The sequence below is a fragment of the Myotis lucifugus genome, unplaced genomic scaffold (assembly GCF_000147115.1).
Source record: "Myotis lucifugus unplaced genomic scaffold, Myoluc2.0 scaffold_25, whole genome shotgun sequence".
In the NCBI taxonomy this organism is placed as follows: domain Eukaryota; kingdom Metazoa; phylum Chordata; class Mammalia; order Chiroptera; family Vespertilionidae; genus Myotis; species Myotis lucifugus.
The window spans coordinates 1,508,384-1,528,329 of NW_005871073.1; the positions used below are offsets into that span (position 1 = coordinate 1,508,384).

Here is a 19,946-nt window from a genome sequence, read left to right on the forward strand (position 1 = left end):
AATGGGGGAGCTGAGACCTTGGATGTTTGCCTAATGGCTCAAACACGGCCATGACCCATTGCCAAGTCTTTTAGTCCTTTTATAGCCTGGGGACATTTGCCATTGAAAGAAAGCTGATGGGTTTGATTTTCCTGAAAGAGATATTTTTTACTGAACTCTGACCCCATTAAATACTTTGGCCATTGCCCATTCACTGTAATGAGAGCAATAAATTTGTTTTAATTTAGGACATTATCAAGTAGGGAATATTGACAAAGACAAAATAATGTTTTGAAAACAGCCAGAATGAAATCATGAATAAATAAACATATTGAGCTTAGCTGATAAATTAACAAATGCTTATTCATAAGAGTCTGACTGGACTATTTCAAAGTTAGGCCAAAGGTGATCCCATTTCTAATGGAGTCTCTTTAGGCCAGAGAAAAGGTGTGCTGCACTGAAAGACATTGCAAAGCCTCAGAAGGCATTTATCCCTCTGACAGATCTGTTTTAAATAGATCTATTTATTTTCAGCTGAATGCCAAAGGGAACAGTCAGATGACTCTAGTAGCCTTTTCTATGACAAGGCATTTATTTTCCTTGTGTAAACACCTTTATTAGGGATCTCAGAGGGCTGTTTCTTCCACCTTTCTTTGTATTAGTCGTGTAGATATTAGTGTCAAAAGAACTGAAATTCTGGTTAGAATGTTCCTTGTATATGTTTCCTTTTGAGAGAGAGAAATGACTCCTAACTTGGATATATTCCTCGTGAGGAAGGGGAAGGAAGGGGATAGGGTGCATTGATGCTCATGCTAATATTCTCATGTAGGTAACATCATTATGACAGATGGCCAAAAGAAACAACAAACCACCCAGCATATTTACAAAGCTGTGAGGTCTTGGGTATGTTGCCTTATGCAAAGTCCAAATGGCTAAATCTTCCAGGTTACAGGTAGCCTGAGGGCTTTTCAGCTGCATACAAACTAATTGGGCCAACTTGAGTGAAAGAAGAATTTGCCTGAAGTCTTTAATCATACTGGTAACCTAACGGTTTTCTGTTCAACGTAGCCCAGGGCAGTGTTTAGGAGAAGGGGTCCATGCAAGATCAGCTCAGGAAAGCTTACACAAGATCAAAAACACACACACTGAACTTTCTAAAAGAAAGTGTCTCGTGTTTTGGCACCACTGCATGGGGACAGGCAAGCTGATGTTGGACAGAAAGAATGTAACATGTTTTATAAGATCTAGCAAAACATGAAAAAGCTGATCTGCTTTCTGATATGATGAGGAATGTTTCTCTAAGAGAAATTGAATGTTCATCTTCATATGCAAAAGGCCCAAAACTCTGTAACTTATCACTAAGTCAGTGAGCTCCCCATATGGTAACAGACCAATAGTTTGACATATGCTATGTATGATTAAATGTAGCGTGTTTTAACAAAATAAACTGATGAACAAAAAAGATCCAGAGACATAAAAGCATGGAACAGACTGTCCAATCTCAAGGGAAGGCAGGGGTGGGTGGGTGAGTGGGAAATGATTAACCAAAGGACTTGTACCCATGTATGCATAACCCATGGACACAGACAGTGGGGTGAAGGCCTGGGGCGGGAGGTGGGGGCAGGCTAGAAGGGGTTAATTGGGGGGAAAGGAGGACATATGTAATACTTAAAGATAAAAATTTCTTTTTTAAATGTAATGTGTTTTAGAAGAAAGAGCATGGACTAGAAATTTGAAGATCTTTTGTTCACCTTCTGGTTCTGCCTCTTACTAACTCTGTTATGCACATTATTCAAACTTTCTGAGCCCAACTTTCCACCTGCATAGAATGGAGGTAAAATTAATGCCTTCCCAGACACCTCATTTTTACCTCATAAAGTAAAAATGTTTTAAGCTAATCAATAGAAAAGTATGTGCAAGCTATAAAGCCCTCTGCAAATCTAAGAAATTATTATTATTATATCATTATGATAGAAGTCAATGCTCCAAGTCTTTACTTTTTATGCAGTTGCTGTAATTTCACTCTTGCTTTCAAGCCATGTGGACTATTTATATTCACTGCAATTCACCAAATCTAAGTCCCCAGCTCTGCAAAAACCACACTTGGACAAATGTGATAAAAATGGACTGTATGCCCATCTGAAGTCTTCTCTGGAATGCAATTCAGTCAGAAGCCATTATGGCACTAGCAAATATTCTGAGAATTCATGAAATCCCACAGCCAAAACCGTGATTCATTGCTCCAATGCCAAAAGCATTTGGCAGGCTGTATTTGGAAGTCACAATACTGGCTACTTTTGAGGCTTGAAATGGGTCCAGGTGGACTCATTGTGGTACTGCCTGCTATCACCCTCTGGAGAGATGGCACCAGAAGTCCTCAGAGTCTCTTCCGACAGAATTTTCCTTCTTTCCTCTTGGGCCTTGGTTAACAACATACCTTTCTGGACTAACAGATAACATCATGTTTTAGGGTTTTTCCCCACCCCTCGGGCATTGCAACATAAATATTCTACATGAATCTTATATAAAAACTTTGTGAAGCAGTCCGGATTTTCCAGTACCTAACATGCCATTTAAACCTCTAAGGATGGATGTAAGTGAAAGTGACTTCTTCACACTTTTCTTAGGTTCATCTTCAATGGTGGTGTGGTTCTTCCTTTGAAACTGAGCATTAAAGGAGATCGTTCTTTTAAGCAAATAGCACAGTTCAGTTACAGTTTCTTTCTTTTTTTGTTTTTTGTTTAGTTTTTGTCATTTCAGTCTGATTTGCAGGAGGAAGTTAAGGAAAAAAATTATCATCTATGATCACTCTACATTTCCTATAAATCAAATGGAATACATATACACAAAAAGCTACAAACACCACATGAGTTGTAGTGGTAATGTGTGGCCAGGCATGCTGTGGCATGTGTGTGGGAATCAGGCATTCAGACCTGGCCAAATGTCAGACACTTCAGATAAGGAAGATAAAAATCTTCTGCCTGAGACGGAACTGTGAAATCTCACTCTGCCTTTCCAAAACATCAAAGCCGGTTTCACAAGCCTACGTGGTTCATGAAAACCTTTAAAGGACCACAGAATGTAAGAGATAGAGGGACCTGGGATGTCATGTCATCCAGGTGACCACTTACATCCTTCTTACAGCACCCAGGGCCATAAGATGCTCCAAACACAGTTTGAACACTTCCAGGGATTGGAAGTACTCCCTTCTTGAACAACCCAATCTGTGTCTGGACAATTCTAATTTTAGGAAATGGGCTGTTTTGTTTTAACTATACCCAATGTCTAAGGCTCAGCTTAACCCTGTGGGTAATGTCACCTACCCGAAGTGTGTACCAGTCCTGCATGTCAGCCAGTGACAATCCAGTCTAGCCATTGGTTGGCCTGGCACAACTCTCCCTTCTTAGTTACAACGTAATCGGTGGAAAGTCTGTCCAGGGTCTGTGAAAATCCAGATGTATGTTCTAGCCTATGGATTTCCCCCTTTAAATGTATCCCCACCCAAAAGAAATAAAGCAAATCTAACATGACATCTTTGTTCTTACTAAACCCATGATGGCGTCTAGTAATCAGTAATTTGTTTAAGTGTACAGAAAAACTCTGTTTTAATATTTATTTTTTTCTGAAGTTTTGTCTACAAAGTACATTAACCCACTAGTTTAGAATATAGACTCTGCCTTACTCCTGCTTTGAAGGATTTAAGCTAGATTTGGGGTATATTCTATCTTCTAGCATTTTCCCCATACTTCATAGCTCTTCTGTAGTTTACATTTACTTCTCATTGGATACTTTTTGCCTAATGTGCTTGCCATGAGCATCATTTTCTCTGCATTCATTTCAGCCAAAATAGCCTCACAATTTCATTTTTAACACCCTCCTTGTCTTTGGTCAGGGTGTATAGTTCATTCACAGACCATGGGACTATTTGCAAACATGCTAGTTTGTGCTGACAAGCCATGGCCTAAATGGCATGCACACACGAATGTACAAATCGCATATGTGGACTTGGGTGAGAATTATCCTAAGTAACAGACAGTCTGCTGAGTAGTCTCCACCTATAAAGCATGGACTGAGAAGCAAGAAATATGTTTTCAATTTTGGTTCTGTTCTTCCTTCTAGATAAATTATTCATTTCCTAGTGCAACTTTGTAGGAGACAATGGCTGATGATTATGCTGATCTTTACATATACATCACAGAGCTTATATGAACTGTTTAGCCTAAAATGACTGAAACATTTTTAGCACTAAAATAAGATATAGCAATATGATGTGATAGTATGCAAAAGGTAACCTAAAGACCATATTATTCACTTTGAGAGAGAAAATTTCATTCCATTCTCACAAATGTATACATGAAATAACCCATATAATATTATATATTATTCACATATATGCCTCTATATGATATACAGTATCCTTTTAGCATAAAGAAGCCTACCTAGTTGAATAGTAATACTGAAACACTGCAAAATTGAGTGCCTTTCTTACCTGCCATTAGTTCACATTTACTTTCATTGAATTCATGGTGCAGCTGCATCCCTGGAAATGCTTATTTTCACTGACCACAACTTCAGCAAAGAGAGGTCCTGCTGTTTCTGTTTAAACTCTGGGCTTCTGTGAAACTTCTGCTGACGTTGGGATGCCCATGGGTGGAGGACAACTGGTTTCATTGATCAGAGTCTGGTTTCTTCTGCTTTGTTTGACTTGGGCATGCTTAGCTTCCATCTGTCTGTCATCCTGTAACAGCATCCAGAGCCGGAGTATGTGGTATCTCTTGGGCAGGAAGGTTAAGTCCCCTGGCACAAATCGCATTCAGCAACTGAATAAATAAGGCAGCTTGAAGATGGGCTTTTATTCATAGGAAACCAGATAGCCTTTTTGATGATAAAATATTTATTCTCTATTATCTTGTTGTTGCTAAGACTACTGTGCATAGCACATTTCTTAAAAGGAACTAGGGTGCTAAAGAGGTTATAGGTATTAGTAGCATATATTTTATTTTGAAAAATATCCTGAATGACATTCTATTGCCCAGAATTGAGTGTAGTTTGCCATTTAAAGTGGATTGAGATCACAGCATGTCCCACTTTAAGTCAATACTTTTTATTCTTCCTTTTAATCATTGCTTTCCTCTAAGAAACAGCATCTTTCCTTTATAGCTTAAGAAAGTGAGGCCAGTCCAGCCAGTGCGGCTCAGCGGTTGAATGTCGACCCAGGAACCAAGAGGTCACTAGTTCAATTCCCAGTCAGGGCACATGCTTGGATTACCGGCTCGATCCCCAGTAGGGGTGCGTGCAAGAAGCAGTCTATTTATGATGTTCCTCTCTCATTGATGTTTCTGTCTCTCTATCCCTCTACCTTCCTCTCTCTCTAAAAATCAATAAAAACATATTTAAATAATAAAAGAAAGTGAGGCCAACCCTGGCTGGTGTGGCTCAGTTCATTGGGCGTTGACCCATGCACGGGAAGGTTGCTGGTTCAATTCTTAGTCAGGGCACATGCCCAGGTTTCAGGCTTGATCCCCAGTAGGGGGTGTGCAGGAGGTAGGGTGCATGAGGAGGTAGTCGATGGATATTTCGAGGTTCTACTCTCACATCAATGTTTCTCTCTCCCCCTCCCCTTCCTCTCTCTCTAAATATCAATTTAAAAAATCTTAAAAAAGAAAAGAAAAAGTGAGGCCAAACATGGAGTTATTTGTAAGACAGTGAGTGAATTAATTGTGGAAACTTAGAGAAATCTAACTTCTCTGAGTGAACATTTGGCAATACATTATTTAACATACGTGTATGATTTTAACTATTTATAAAGAACCAGCTAAGCCCTGTGGGAGATCCAAAGGTCTTAGATAGGACCTCTGCCCCTCAAGAGTATCTGCTTAGTGGGGTTCACTAGCACCCCATGCAGATCACTCTTCACCACGGCAGGCTCTGATAAGCACTGTGAAAGGAATGAAAAGCACTAGAGGGTATGGGGTTCAGACTGGGGGTTTCCAAGAGGACTTTGAGGACATGCTGTCTTTGAGTTGGACCTTGATGAATAATCAAAGTAGATAACATTTATTGAGTGCTTACTAAATGCCAGCACTGTTCAAAGGACTTCAAACTTATTAACTCTTTTCATTCTCATGATTAACCTTTTAAGTCTTGTATTCCCATCTTATAGTTGCTTACATGAGGCATAGAGCAGTTAAATCAATTTGTCAAAGGTCATAGAGCTAGTAAGTGATGGAGTCAGAATTCAAATTCAAGGAGTCTGGCACCAGAATGCTCATTCTTCACCACAACATCATGCTGCTCCCTGTCAGGGATAAAAAAGACATCACCAGGTAGATTCAATTATGGAAGCAGATCAGCTACCGCCGCGGAGTAGGGAAAATTCAGGAATGTTTGCAAAGTCCGAATCCCATTAGTGTGGCTTGAACTTAGGAAAAGTGGGAGGGGGGGTGTATAATGCAAGATACACACAAGGAGGATTGGATTTCAGAGGAATTTGAACATCAGCCTGAGGAACTAGAGTGGGGGAAGGTGTGTGCATGGTAAGATTTTTGTCACAGGAAAACCTTGTGAAGGGGAGGATTGAGTGACTGAAGAGAAAGACATCACTTAGGGATCTATTAGTTAATTAAATCATTCAAAAACTAATTTTTTTCGTGTCTCCTATGTTCCAGGCACTGTTCAGAGTGTTGAGTATGTAGCAGAAAATAGGGAGACAAGATAGACAAGGCTTCCAACCTCATTTTGTAAAAGAATATGGACAGTATGTAAATAAATGGATAAATAAGCAAAATAATTTTATGGAATTCTGAAAGAAAGAAAGAAGTTGATGTGATGTGATGGAAAGTGATCATAGGCAGAGGATGGCCACTTTGGAATGGTGGTCAGGGAAGACCTCTCTGAGGAGGTGACAGTCCAACTGAGGCCTGGATGGCAGAGGAGCCAGGCATGGGCGAAGGCAGGACAAGGTCCAGCCAAACAGGATTTGGGTTCATCTAGCATTCCAAGCAGAGTCAATGCAAAAGCTCTGGATTGAGAAGGAGCTTGGAGAGTTGATGGGACAGGAAGGATGCCCAAAAGAAGTGCTTAGCACAAGCTGGGGAGTGGCGTACCTGCAGAGGCCTTGTCAAGGAGGGTAAAGCATTTGCATTGTATTCTAAATGAACTGGGAAGCCAACGAAAGGTTTTCAGTAGGCAATAGCTTAATCCGTTGTATATTTTGAAAAGGTCACTCTGCATAGTGCACAGAGATGGATTTTAAGGGGACAGGAGTTAAAGCAAGAAGATTAATTAGGAGCCAAATTGCAGAAGTCCAGACAAGAAAGAGATTATATGGCCTAGACCTTGAGGGAAGAGAGAGATGGATAGATTAAGGTTACATTTTGGAGGCAGAGCTAAAAAGTTTTGACTTAGGTGAGAGATGTGAGAAAAAGAAAGGTACCAAGGATGATTCCAAAAATTTTGGCTTAAGTAACTGAATGATGCAGTGGCAGGAATTGAGATGGAGAGAAGTGGCTTGGGGACAGGATATTAAGACTTCTGCTGTGGACATTGTGAAGGTAGTCCTGGAGATAACTATGCAGCTTATTTGAGAATGCTGAAATGTGGATAAGACAGATGGATACAAGACAGATATCTAAGTAACTGACTGATGTGATGAAATATTAATGTGAGGGTTTTGATAACTTTAGGTTTTGAGTCTGAAAAAGTGGGAAGGTGGCAATGCCATGAATCAAAATGATAAAAGGGTAAGAGGAGTGTGGGGAAAAGAAGGATTAATAAAGGCCAGGAATCTGGAAGAAATTCCCTTTTGAATAGTGGATCAGCACACATGCTTTGGAATATGAGAAACTTGGGTTTGAATTCTACATGAGCCATTTATCAAACCTGTGTGCTATTCAATTGCTCCATCCTCAGTTTTCTAATCTATAAAAAGATAGAAACAATTTGATAATGATAAGATAATGATAAAGATTAAATGAGATTATGTATGTATGTAAATGATTAGTACATAGGAAGCATGCGGCATATATTATTGTCACGCTCTTTTAATTGCCACCATAACAATAATAATACCTTCTGGGATGTATTTGATTTATATCGGTTATTACTAAGATAATAATGTTGTGGTTATTAGTTCCTTTAAAGTAAGGCTTGCAAGCATATTAACCCAGATTTTAGATTCAGTGCTCCTTTTTGTTATATTTAATTATTAAAACAAACTCAAAATTATTTAGGTACTTATCCCATCTAAATAAACTGAGGGTCAGAAAGGGTGACATGCCCAACGTTACAGCTGGGAATTCTAGCCTACCTGGAGGAGCCAGGACTCACACTAGATCTGACTTACTCCAAATACAGTAGCCCTCCCTCCCTCTTAGCCACAGGAGATACATTTCAAGATCCTCCATCGATGCCTGAAATCATAGATAGTACCAAACCCTACTTATACTATGTGTTTTTCCTATTTATACATACTTATGATAACATTTACACTACTCTTGCACTTTGGGGCTATTTCAGTAAAACAGGGGTTACTTGAGACAAATACTGGGATACTGCGACAGTAGATCTAATAACCAAGATGGCTACTAAGTGGATAAGGAGAGGGTAGCATATATTGTATTATTGAGGAATTCTACTCCAAGTCATATTCCTTGGGTAAGTGGTTATACTGGACAAATGGATGATTCAATTTAAGATTCATAGATTGTTTATTTCTGGAATTTTCCATTTAATACTTTTATACTGTGTTTGACCATGGGTCACTGCAACCATGGGAAGCAAAATCATGTATGGTATATGGGGGTCCACTGAAATTCTGAACCCTCCCTGTATTGGTAAAAAACACGTTTGTTTCAGTTTGCCGGTTCTCTTGGGATCTATGCTGAATGAAAAAAATCTGTTTTATAAAAATGTTCTTAGCAAACCACCACCATGGTTTTCACAGTGTGAAACAGTGCATTTCCTTGAATTTTCCAGTGCTGGACAGCAGTCCCCTCAGGGCCTGTCTTTGGAGGAGATGAAGAGAAACCTTCAGTTCTCACCTGTTGACAAATATGGTAAGTGTACACATTCTTCAGACTAATTAAGGAAACTGCCCAGGAAGGTGATATCTATTTGATAACGAGGTGGGAAATTTCTGTTTTGTAATAACTAGAAATGAAGGTCGCTTTTAAAATATTACAAAAGTGCAAAGTTTGATCTTGAAGTTGTATAATTCTACCTTTACCTTTGAGTTTAATAATGTGTGAGAGTGTGTGTGTACATACATGTGTAAGTGTGTGTGCAAGTATATGGGAGCATGTGTGCACATGGGAAAATGTACAACCCTTAGGAAAATCATCTCCTGCATCCCGTGACATTTCAAACACACCGTGTTGCCACTTGACCGAGTCCATGCCTCTGAGCCCCACATCACAGGGATGTAGGGAGGGAAGAAAAAAACAATAGAGATGAGTTTCTGCACTTACATCATATGTTGGGGGAGTGCTTCCCCTTTAACAAGCACCCAAGGGTAAAAGGTACACCCAGCCATTTCCTCAAAAAGGTGGAGAGGAAGTAAGAGCCTCACTGATGAGATCCATTTTGCACAGGACTGCTTTAAAAGGAATTAATAAAGCTCTTTGAAATTGTTAACACAGTGCTATGCAGGCCCCTGAAGCCAGAGGGTGGACAATCGCCCTTATCATCAGCTGCCATATGAATGTGCTGGGCCCGTGACGTCCTTTTTCCAACCTCTAAGCCTGAGAGGCTCTGCATTATTTGGAATGTTAGCTCAACGGGCTCATTTATTCATGGGAACTTCCTCTGACAATATGGAGGACTGGAAAAAAAAAAGTATGTCAGTTAAAGAGATCAGGTTTATTCCAAGCACTGGGTTTGGGGAAGAATAAGTTGGATGGCGTGTTCCCAGTGTTGTGATTTAGATGGCAATGGAGCCCGGAGGCCCTCAGCTTCGGGATCCTCACCAACGCACCCCATCTGCAGAGTATCGCTACCTCAGGCATTGGGAAGCTTTTAAGACACAGAGGGGAGAATTATTCTGGATAGATGCAGACAAACTATGTGGGAACACATTCAAGGAAAGAAACATTGTGCTTCTGCTCCCAACACATGCACAGAATGCAACTGAGTGCTTTTTATCATCAATTTTACTACACAATTGGCTAGTCTAGTAACAGGGGAGATGTTCTCTGAGTGTTACATGTTTCATAGATATAATATCATGTTCTCAAACTTTTACAGATGGGACTGTATAACCACAGAATATAGGGCACCCCATGAATGTACGCTTTTACCAGGAGTCTTTCCTTTCATGATAGAGTTTCAAGATGAAGCATCTCTTTGATTCAACGATCTGTTTCTTAAAGGAATAAGACTTGGAGTAGAATTCCGCAAGATGGAGAAATAAGACAAAGGGATGCAATAGTACATAAGTTGCATTTTTCTATGCCTATCTGTACCAAGGGTAAAAGAAAACATGAGGGTATTTAGATGGAGTGGGAGCCCCGGTAGACAAAGAAGATATATTTACTGCCCTCCCCTAGGAACATCAAACTGTGCAAGGAAGAACCCTCTAATTGCCCTCCATTTCCACTTCATAAACCTGTTGTGGTATAACAGCAACTTTATGAACTGTTTCTTCTCCCCCGCCCCACACCCCAAAGAGCAGGGCTAGAGTTCACCCTAAAGTAACAGGACATGTGCAGACATGGTTCAGTCTTTTCCTAAAGCCTGATTTCACTTGGGTGCCCCTTACGCTGAGTGGCTACCCAAGAGCAGCAAATCTGTCCCTCAACTCTGGCAATGACAGCTTCAGTAATAAGTGACGACACCCATGCCCTGCTGATTTCGCTGCCCCTCCCTGGAGGAGAGCCTGCCCACGCTGGAGGGAGGTGTGCTCACTATCAGATTTCCATTGGAGTGATGTGGGGAGAGAGGCATGGAGCATTGCAAGGCAGTAAAATCCCTTGTGGTACATCAGAAGGTTGATTACAGTAATAAAAGGATTACGACCTTATTAGCACATCTATCCATGCCCGAATGCAGTCACAGTTTCAGGCTGGACAAAAGGAATATTTTTGCTCTAGGACAGTGATGGCGAACCTATGACACGCGTGTCAGAGGTGACATGCGAAGTCATTTTTTTGGTTGATTTTTCTTTGTTAAATGGTATTTAAATATATAAAATACATATCAAAAATATAAGTCTTTGTTTTACTATGGTTGCAAATATCAAAAAATTTCTATATGTGACACGGCACCAGAGTTAAGTTAGGGTTTTTCAAAATGCTGACACGCCGAGCTCCAAAGGTTCGCCATCACTGCTCTAGGGTGTCGATTTTGTTCGAGTCCACCCAGAATTAGGACTCAGGAATGTGTGTCCTGCTTCCCCTCATCTCATCCGGGGCCAGCCCCACTGAAGGCCGGTCCGCAGCAGCAGCAGCAGCTATGGCTTTCCTCACAGGAGAGTTTATATGCTGCCTAAGAGATTCTGACAGAGATGTTTCTTATGAAAATAAACGCGCCTATCCAGCTGCATATTGCTAGACGTCTTGATGCAAATGTAGATGGCTGAGTCCTGAAAACTCCGCTATCAAAGGGGAGCGAAAACAGCAATAGGTATTGACAAATGTGCCCATTTCCCCAGAAGCAATGAATAGCTTCCTCGCTAGGAATGCAAAGGTAACTGCTTCCCTGCCTTGCCCTGAGTCCTCTAACATAGAGGCCAGATCCTGAACCACTAGCTCATGTTCTGGACATACCCAGGTCTATTGCTTCCATGAGCATCAAATGCCACTGGTTTTTAGACCTAAGCATCAACATCCACTTAAAAATTGGGCTCTTAGCTCTGCCTGTTTAGCTCCATGGTGGAGCATCAACCTATGAACCAGAGGTCACGGTTCAATTCTGGTGCGGTCTGGGCACATGCCTGGGTTGCAGGCTCCATCCCCAGTAGGGGGCATGCAGGAGGCAACCGATCAATTATTCTCTTTCATCATTGAGATTTTTATCTCTCTCTCTCTCTCTCTTTCTCTCTCCCTTCCTCTTTGAAATCAATAAAAACATATATATTTAAAAAAAGAAAAAACAAAAAGATTTTGGGCTCTTAGGTAGGAAAAAACAAACCAGAGCCAACCTACTCCAGAGAATGTCTCTTTCCTTTATCCCTACTGCCATCTCCACCTTCCCTTTTTAGCCATAGTTTTTTAGTGCTCACTCTGAATCAGACCCTGTACTGATTGACTTATGTACCTTACCAACCTTATGAGTAAGTACTACTCTTCCTCCCATTTACAGATAAAGACATGGAGACTTAGAAAGGTTAAGTTGACAAACATCCCAGAACCAGTAAATAGGGAAGCCATTGTTTAAATGGCTTGCCTGCCATGGAAGCCCATGTTTTTAGCCACCATGATACAACATCCTTCTGAACTGTACCCTTCTTTATTCAAAACTCAACATGCCACCTTCCAGCTTGGATCCAAATCAGACAGCTAGCATGTATGTTCCTCTGGTCTCAGCTCTCTGTGTTGATTTTAAAATTTGCTTTTGTTTTACAACTGCTTGCCAGCAACCCTTGTCTGGACTCTGTATCCATGAACCAGGAGAAGCTGTCTGGCAGCTGTGCATGGCACTGGGTGAGGCTGGTGGAGAATAATGGGGAGATGGACTCAAAGGCCAAGTAACAGCTCAACTTCTTTTCTCACGCAGGCTACGTGTCCGATCCCATGAGCCCGATGCATTTGTATTCTTGCCGGAATAGTGGCAGCTTTGAGGACAGCAGCTGACAACATTCTGCATAGACCTAAGGAGAGTGTTCCCCCCAGACAGACACAGCAGTTTCAACCATTGCAGACTTGCTTCCAAATAGAATATTTTACCCTCTAAAATCTCCTTAAATTTGCTTGTTTACACCAGTCCTATTTAATTCCCTACCACAAGTTGGGCTTTGGATCCGTAGCCAAGGAATGAAATGCAAAAGAACCAAGACAGAATGTACTTGAAGAATTGGTTTTAATTTTGCAAGTGAAAAAACAAATGTATGTTGTTACTTGGAGATGGGGCCTAAATCTGTGGTGGGCACAATTGTTTTCCTAGACTGAATTATGTAGACTTGTGTTCGAGAGGCATGGGTTTGATTTCTTAGAATATTGTTTATTTTCTTATCTCATTATGTTACTTTTAGTGTCCAGCTTGGTGATTAAAGATTCTTTGGTGGCATATAAAATTGGTTCAGAAGTTGGTGGCATATAAAATTGGTTCAGAAGTGTGTTTCATTCCAACAAGACTGCTACTAAGTATACCTACTTTTAGACATATTGGTAGAAAAAAAGCCATGACCTTCAGATAAAGAAACTTGCATAAATATAACACAACTATTTAGCCTCCTTTTCAACATCTTCCCAAGTTCTCTGTGTCTGCTTGGTCAACCTATTGCCGTCAGAGCAAGGTGTCATAAATGCAATTGGTACAATTATGAGACTGGCCCACAAATTCAAACCTGCCATTCACACAGAGTCTGACTTAGAGTCTGCCTTCAGAAAATGAGAACTCTGCTCTCCATGCTTATTTCAACCAGAAGACAGAACTGCTTCCACCAAACAAAATAGTTTTGCCATTGAAATACAGACTTGGAAAAATAACAGGGAGGAAACCTTAAAAATTCAGTGTGTTGAGTATAGCTTTTAATATACATTTGCCAATGATACATCTAATAAGATTAGTGAAGGAAGATTGGGTGTCCTCTAAACCAAGGTTTCTAGATCTCAGCATGATTGACATTGTGGAGGGGATCATCCTTTGTGGGCTCTTCTATGCACTGTGGGATGTTTAATGGCTTTCTGGCCTCTACCCCACCCAGAATCCAGTAACAGCTCCCTTAAAGTGCAACAACCAAAACTGTCTCCAGATGAATCTAAACGTGCCCTGTGGGACAAAATTGTCCCAGGTTGGGAACCACTGCTCTAAATCCTGAGAGGACAACTAGGGGCCCGAAAAGCAATACAGAACCTGACTCTGACTGGCTGCATCTAGGCAAATCTGCCTTTTCCTCCTCCTGACTGATGTGGGCTCATTTACAAATGGAACTGAATAGAAGTGCTGATGGTTCCTTCCTGGTGTGTGGCAAGTTCCTTCATCCTCCCCTCCACCAATTAGAAAACAGGTTTCTGCCCAGCCGGTGTGGCTCAGTGGTTGAGTGTTGACCTATGAAACAGGAGGTCATGGTTTGATTCCTGGTCAGGGCACATGCCCAGGTTGTGGGCTCGATCCCCAGTAGGGGGTGTGCAGGAGTCAGCCGACCAATGATTCTCTTTCATCACTGATGTTTCTCTCTCCCTTCTACTCTGAAATTAATAAAAATATATTTTAAAAAAATAGGTTTCTTGAGTGCCATTTCTATCAGAATAGTAATTCTGCCTCTAAATCCTCTAAGCTATTTCTTATGACCTCTGGTTGCAAAGTCAAAAGTCCCCACACGTTCTGAATAGTTTCTGGATAGCCCAATGTGAGTCCAGGGGAAGAGGTTAAAACCATGGGACTTCTAGTTAGATGTATCCATTTGTTAGCCCCCAGCCTTTTTATTTCCCCACCCAATTATTATAGTCACAGGTACTCAATCTGCCATGCCAGTTGCCAAGGGGCTTTATAATAAGCAGGAATGAGGGCCCTTAAATGGCCATGAGGCATAATGCCTCTGGCAATGACAGAAAAGAGGGTAAGGGGGGGTGGGTGGGTAAAGAGCACAGCTCCTCCTCTATTTCTCTACATTCACAGCAAGGGAAACAAACAAAAAATAAACAAATGGGACTACATCAAACTAAAGAGATTTTGCACAGCAAAGGAAACCATCAACAAAATGAAAAGACAACCTACTGAATGAGAAAACATATTTGCCAATGATACATCTTGATAAGGGGTTAATATCCAAAATTTATAATCTATAGTAATAAAAGCATAATATGCTAATTATACTGGATGTCTTTTAGGACTACCTTCCAGATGAAGCAGGGGCTGTGAGAGAAGTCTGGGTCCCGGGTGCCAGAAGGAAGCTGGTGCCAGCAGTTGGGGGAAGAAAGGCCTACTCTTGCATGAATTTCATGCATTGGGCCTCTAGTGAACTTATAAAACTCAACACACACACACACACACACACACACAAACAAACAACCCAAAACACTACAATTCAATTAAAATATGAGTAGGGGACCTGAATAGACACTTCTTCTAAGAGGATATATAGAAGGCCAATAGACATATAAAAAGATCCTCAATGTCACTAATCATCAGAAAAATGCAAATTAAAATCTCACACCTGTCAGAATGGCTATCATCAATAAATCCACAAGCAACAAGTGTTGGCAAGGATGTGCAGTAAAGGGAACCCTTGTGCACTCTTGGTGGGAATGCAAACTGGTACAGCCACTGTGGAAAGCAGTACGGAGTTACCTCAAAAAATTAAAAATTGAACTGCCTTATGACCCAGCAATTCCAATTCTGATAATTTATCTGAAAAAACTGGAAACACTAATTTGAAAGAATATCCGAACCCCTATTGTCATTGCAGCATTATTTACAATAGCCAAGATTTGGAAGCAGCCCAGGTGTCCATCAGTAGATGAGTGGGGGGAAAAAGCTGTGGTACATTTACACCATGGAATACTATTCTTCCTAAATTTTACCCTTTGCAACAGCATGGATGGACCTTATTTCATGCTAAGTGAAATAAGCCAGTCAGAGAAAGACATATGATTTCATTCATATGTAGAATTTAATGAACAAAGTGAACTATCAAGCAAAGTAGAGACACACTCAGAGAATAAGCAGACAGTTTCTGGTGGGGTGAATGTTATGGGAGGTGGAGGGGTTGAGCAAAAAGAAAAAAAAAGAGAGAAAACTCATAAATATGGATAACAGTGTTGTGACTGCAGGGGAAGGGGGTAGATGGAGGTGGAAGAGGGCATAAAGATGATAAATAGTGATGGAAAAGATAAAAATCTACATTAATAAAAGAGAAAGATGCAAATAGACCGTATCTTTGTGACGCCCACCAGCCAATCAGGAATGAGTATGAAAATTAACCCAACCAAGATGGAGGGTTGATTTGCATACATAGGCGCCAAGTGGCTGGGGACGGAGCCATGGCAACAATGCAGGCATTCTGCACTGCCCCAGCCACTCTGGGCCTCTGGGCAGTGTGGGAAGGTGGAAAGGTGGCTCTAGCTGGAGCAAAGGTGGTGCTGACAGCCAGGGGAAGGAAGGCCCATTCTTGCATGAATCTTTGTGCATCGGGCCTCTAGTATTAAGTAACAAATAAATAAATAAAGAAATAAACAAACCTTTTTTCTGTATACTAAAAAAAAATACCTACATTCATACTACTTTAACTAAAAGACTCACTGCATATGGAATGCTGAATGTGTGTATAATCAGGACAGTGCTAGCGTGAACCAGGTGTCCTCCCAGGGTCTCATTGGATGGAGGTCATACCAGAGGAAGGACTGTTGGCTTCTGAAATACCCCTCTTATAGAGGAGAATTTTCTAGAGAAATTTTGTTAGGCTCTATTTCTTTGTTTTCTTTAATTAGCCACCTCCTCTCTCCACACTGTATTTCCTTATGTTGCTGCTTCCCTCTGGCTCTTGTCTTGTCAGGTATCTGCAAATAATGAGACTAATGTGTCCTGATTACTGAGAAAGGGAACCTTTTCACAGACACCAACCAGTAGCTCATAAACCCTTTTCATTACTGTACCGTTAATGGGGCCCAGGGATCATCTTAGAGCTTGTCTCAGAACCATGGGTTTTTTTTGTGTGTGTGTTTTTTCTCCTTGCTGAAAAGTGTCTCACTAATTGCTTTCTTTTTCGGCTGGTAAAATGAACTTCTATGGTCATGTTTTTGCATGCTTAGCACATTAAATTTTTTTTCCATGTGCATGCAGCACTGAGCTCACTTAGATGTTCAATTAGCTATAATTGTAAGCCAAATTACAGCAGCACCAGGAAAGAGTTATTCCAACAGAGTGATTATTTGGGTTAAATTATTTCCAAAGCTGACATTTCCCTGGGAAAGGGTGGGGGAGGGGGGCGGGGAGTAGAATGCTAGTGGTAGGAGGAAAGGCAAGTACTAGATAATCCATCTCAAAGAAAAAACCTGATTCATTCTCTCTCTCTCTCTCTCTCTCTCTCTCTCTCTTCTGTCTTCTTTTCCTTAATTTACTCCCAACCTCCCTCCCTCGCTCCTTCCCTCTCTCCCTACCCTTCTCTCTCTCCCTACCCTTCTCCCTCCCTTCCTCCTCTATCTTGAAAAATAAGCATTGGCTTTGGAATCACCCAGACCTTCTATAATAGTTGTGTGACTTTGGGCACATTCCTTAACCCATCTAAGCTCCAGTTTTTTATCTGTAAGATGGTGATAATGAAATGTCGCTTACAGAGTCGCTGTAAGGATTGCAAATACTATAAAGTGCTTTGTACAATTTCTGGCATAGCACAGCAGATATCGTTGCAAATGCTGGTGTTGTTCATTATTACTATTAAATCATCACGCAGCCAAAGAGATAGACATTTTATTTCTCGTGGGCAAATAACCATTAACGTGCTTAAAAATCCCACATTTGCAAATAACAAGCTGCCAAGCTTATACTTCTGAGGCCATTTGAGCCAAGATCCAGCAGCCTTAGGTAGCAATGTCTTATTGACACCTGATATAAAACCAGAAGAGAAGTCTAATCCAGAAAGAATTCCCCAAACAAGGGAGGTGTTAAGTAAAAATAGAAAACATTTATGGAGCACCTACTGTGTGGCAGGAACTGTTTTAGATGATTTTAAGTGAATTATTTCACTTAGTTCTCTGAATATCTCTGGAATGGGAGAATTTTACTTCTCAAGTGAGTAAGTAATGGATCTGAGTGTACAATGGAGTCGGGTTTCAAAACGAGTTTGCCTTCCTCGGTATCCATGGTTTGCTCACCACCAAGGGCTGCCTCCATTGTGAAGGAGGGAAGAGAATAAAAATAGCCACTGTTCACAATCCAGAATCGGGGTAAAAGCAAACAGCCCTGCGGCCCTGAGGAAAATGCGGGAGTTACCCTGGGAGAAGTTTCAGAGACCAGAAAAACAAACCTTTTCTGATTGCGATGGCTCCTTATTGCCAAGTAAAACCAGGCAAGTAATCATCATCACTTCCTCTGTTTTAATTATGGAAAAGAAGGGGCTGGAATAATCTCAAGGCTCAGAAAACACACATTGTTATTTTCCAGGCAGAAAGAACCAGAAATGATTGACAGAAGCAAGACTCTCTCCATGATAAGCAGAAACAAAATAAGCTATGAGGGCAAAGCACAGCAATTAGGGAAGCCAAGGAGCTCCACATTTTCTCTCCTCATTAGCACACTGGGTAGGGAAAACAGGAGAGATGGTGTAGCCATTACCAGCAGCATTTGAATACCTTATTCCTGCCTCCTTTGTGTTGCTTGCAGTTACTCAAGCTTAGAGACTGAAGAGCTCACCCTGATCAATTTCCTTCCATATTTCAAGAGTCACAGGGGCAACGATGAGCCCTTTGACATTTGCCATTCCTTCACTGGGTATAAGCTGAAGGCTCAGCTGCTGCAATGACAGACTGTGGCCCAAGACTGTCAGCTCAATTAGCACCGTATGCAAAACATGATGGAGAAGCCAAGTTCCTCTCCCTCCTTGGTCATCCCACCTTGTATGAGGCTAACTAGAAATAAAAAGAGCAGGGGTTGCACATTTCTCCTCAGGCCAGAGATCCCAGGCAGCACAGCGGCTGACCCAGTGGCGGGCGCTAATTAAATTAGGCTTCTTGAATTAAAACCCTGCCATGGGTGGGAGACCCTGCTGAGGAGGACATGTCTCCAAAGCACTCCAAGTTTAGCTTATGTTTAATTAGTGAGATAAAACGGATATCATCTCAAGTATCTGTCTTTTAAGCAATGGGCTCATAAGCAGGAGAAAGGTACCTTCAGCCATCTTTAAAGAAGGTTTCGAAGCTCACTAATTTTACTAATCTCCATCTCTTCTTTTATCTCAAATAGTCAGGAAAGGGTAAGATTCCAGCAAGACCATGAAACGCAATAAAAATAATTTGAATGTTGGTCTGCTCTTTAGTTTTTTACCCATAATAATCTATGGTCTGCTTAACACCACTTCAAAAATTAACCCACAGTGAAGAGTATCATTTTCTTCGTTTCAGGTTTTGTTTGTTTTTCTTTCCCCAAACTCAAATTAGTCTAAAGAAAAAGAATCAATGTCAAGATTGAGGATAATTTGAGGTGAGCAGAATAAAAATGAAGGGGACCCTAAGCGATGTATGTTTATCCTATTCCAGGTATGACACCGAAGGGGGCAGAATGGCAAAGAGCAGTTCTTCAACTATAGAGTGTGTCAGAGTCCTTGAAGGGTTCATTGAAATTCAGATTGCTGGGCCTTTGCAACTCAACCCAGCAGTTAACACTTGTAGACCTAAGGAGTAAACCTTTGATCAATGGGAGACCAGAGCCAGGGGAAAAGCTTTCCAATTAGGGCTCAAGAATTTGCATTTCCAGCATGTTCCCAGGGGCTGCTGATGTTGCTGGTTCTGGGTCCACACTTTGAGCACCGGGATAGTGATTAAGAGGGTGAGCTTTAGCGTCATACTTGGGGAAGGTCTGGTTCTTCCCCTCATTGTGTAACCTTCCATCAGCAAGTTACTTAGTCTCTCTGACCCTCAGATTCCCCATCTATAAAGTGAGATAATGAATGGTTCTTACCTCATAGATAGGACTAAGTAAAATAATGCATGGAAATCACACATCACAGTGCTAGGCACATGATAAATGTTTTGTAGCAATTGGCCATTTTTTATATAACAGGACTGAGAGAGGAATCAATCAAGAACCAAGGGCTAATCATTTATTTTCCAGGTCCTAATGAAATGGTTTTGGCTTTAGAAAATGTGTTATAAAAC

The 19,946-nt window shown here is 41.0% G+C and overlaps 1 protein-coding gene across 1 annotated transcript in view; it reads left to right on the forward strand.

Annotated features, from left to right (window-relative positions):
* The window catches only part of LOC102425104 (serine/threonine-protein kinase TNNI3K), a 285,729-nt gene extending 272,519 nt beyond the window's left edge, over nucleotides 1-13,210 (forward strand). The window contains exons 25-26 of the mRNA XM_023751739.1: nucleotides 8,956-9,035; nucleotides 12,691-13,210. Of these exons, the coding sequence (XP_023607507.1) occupies nucleotides 8,956-9,035; nucleotides 12,691-12,767 (157 nt within the window). The 3' untranslated portion in view covers nucleotides 12,768-13,210. The remainder of the gene's footprint in view (nucleotides 1-8,955; nucleotides 9,036-12,690) is intronic.
* The last annotated feature ends 6,736 nt before the right edge of the window (nucleotides 13,211-19,946 follow it).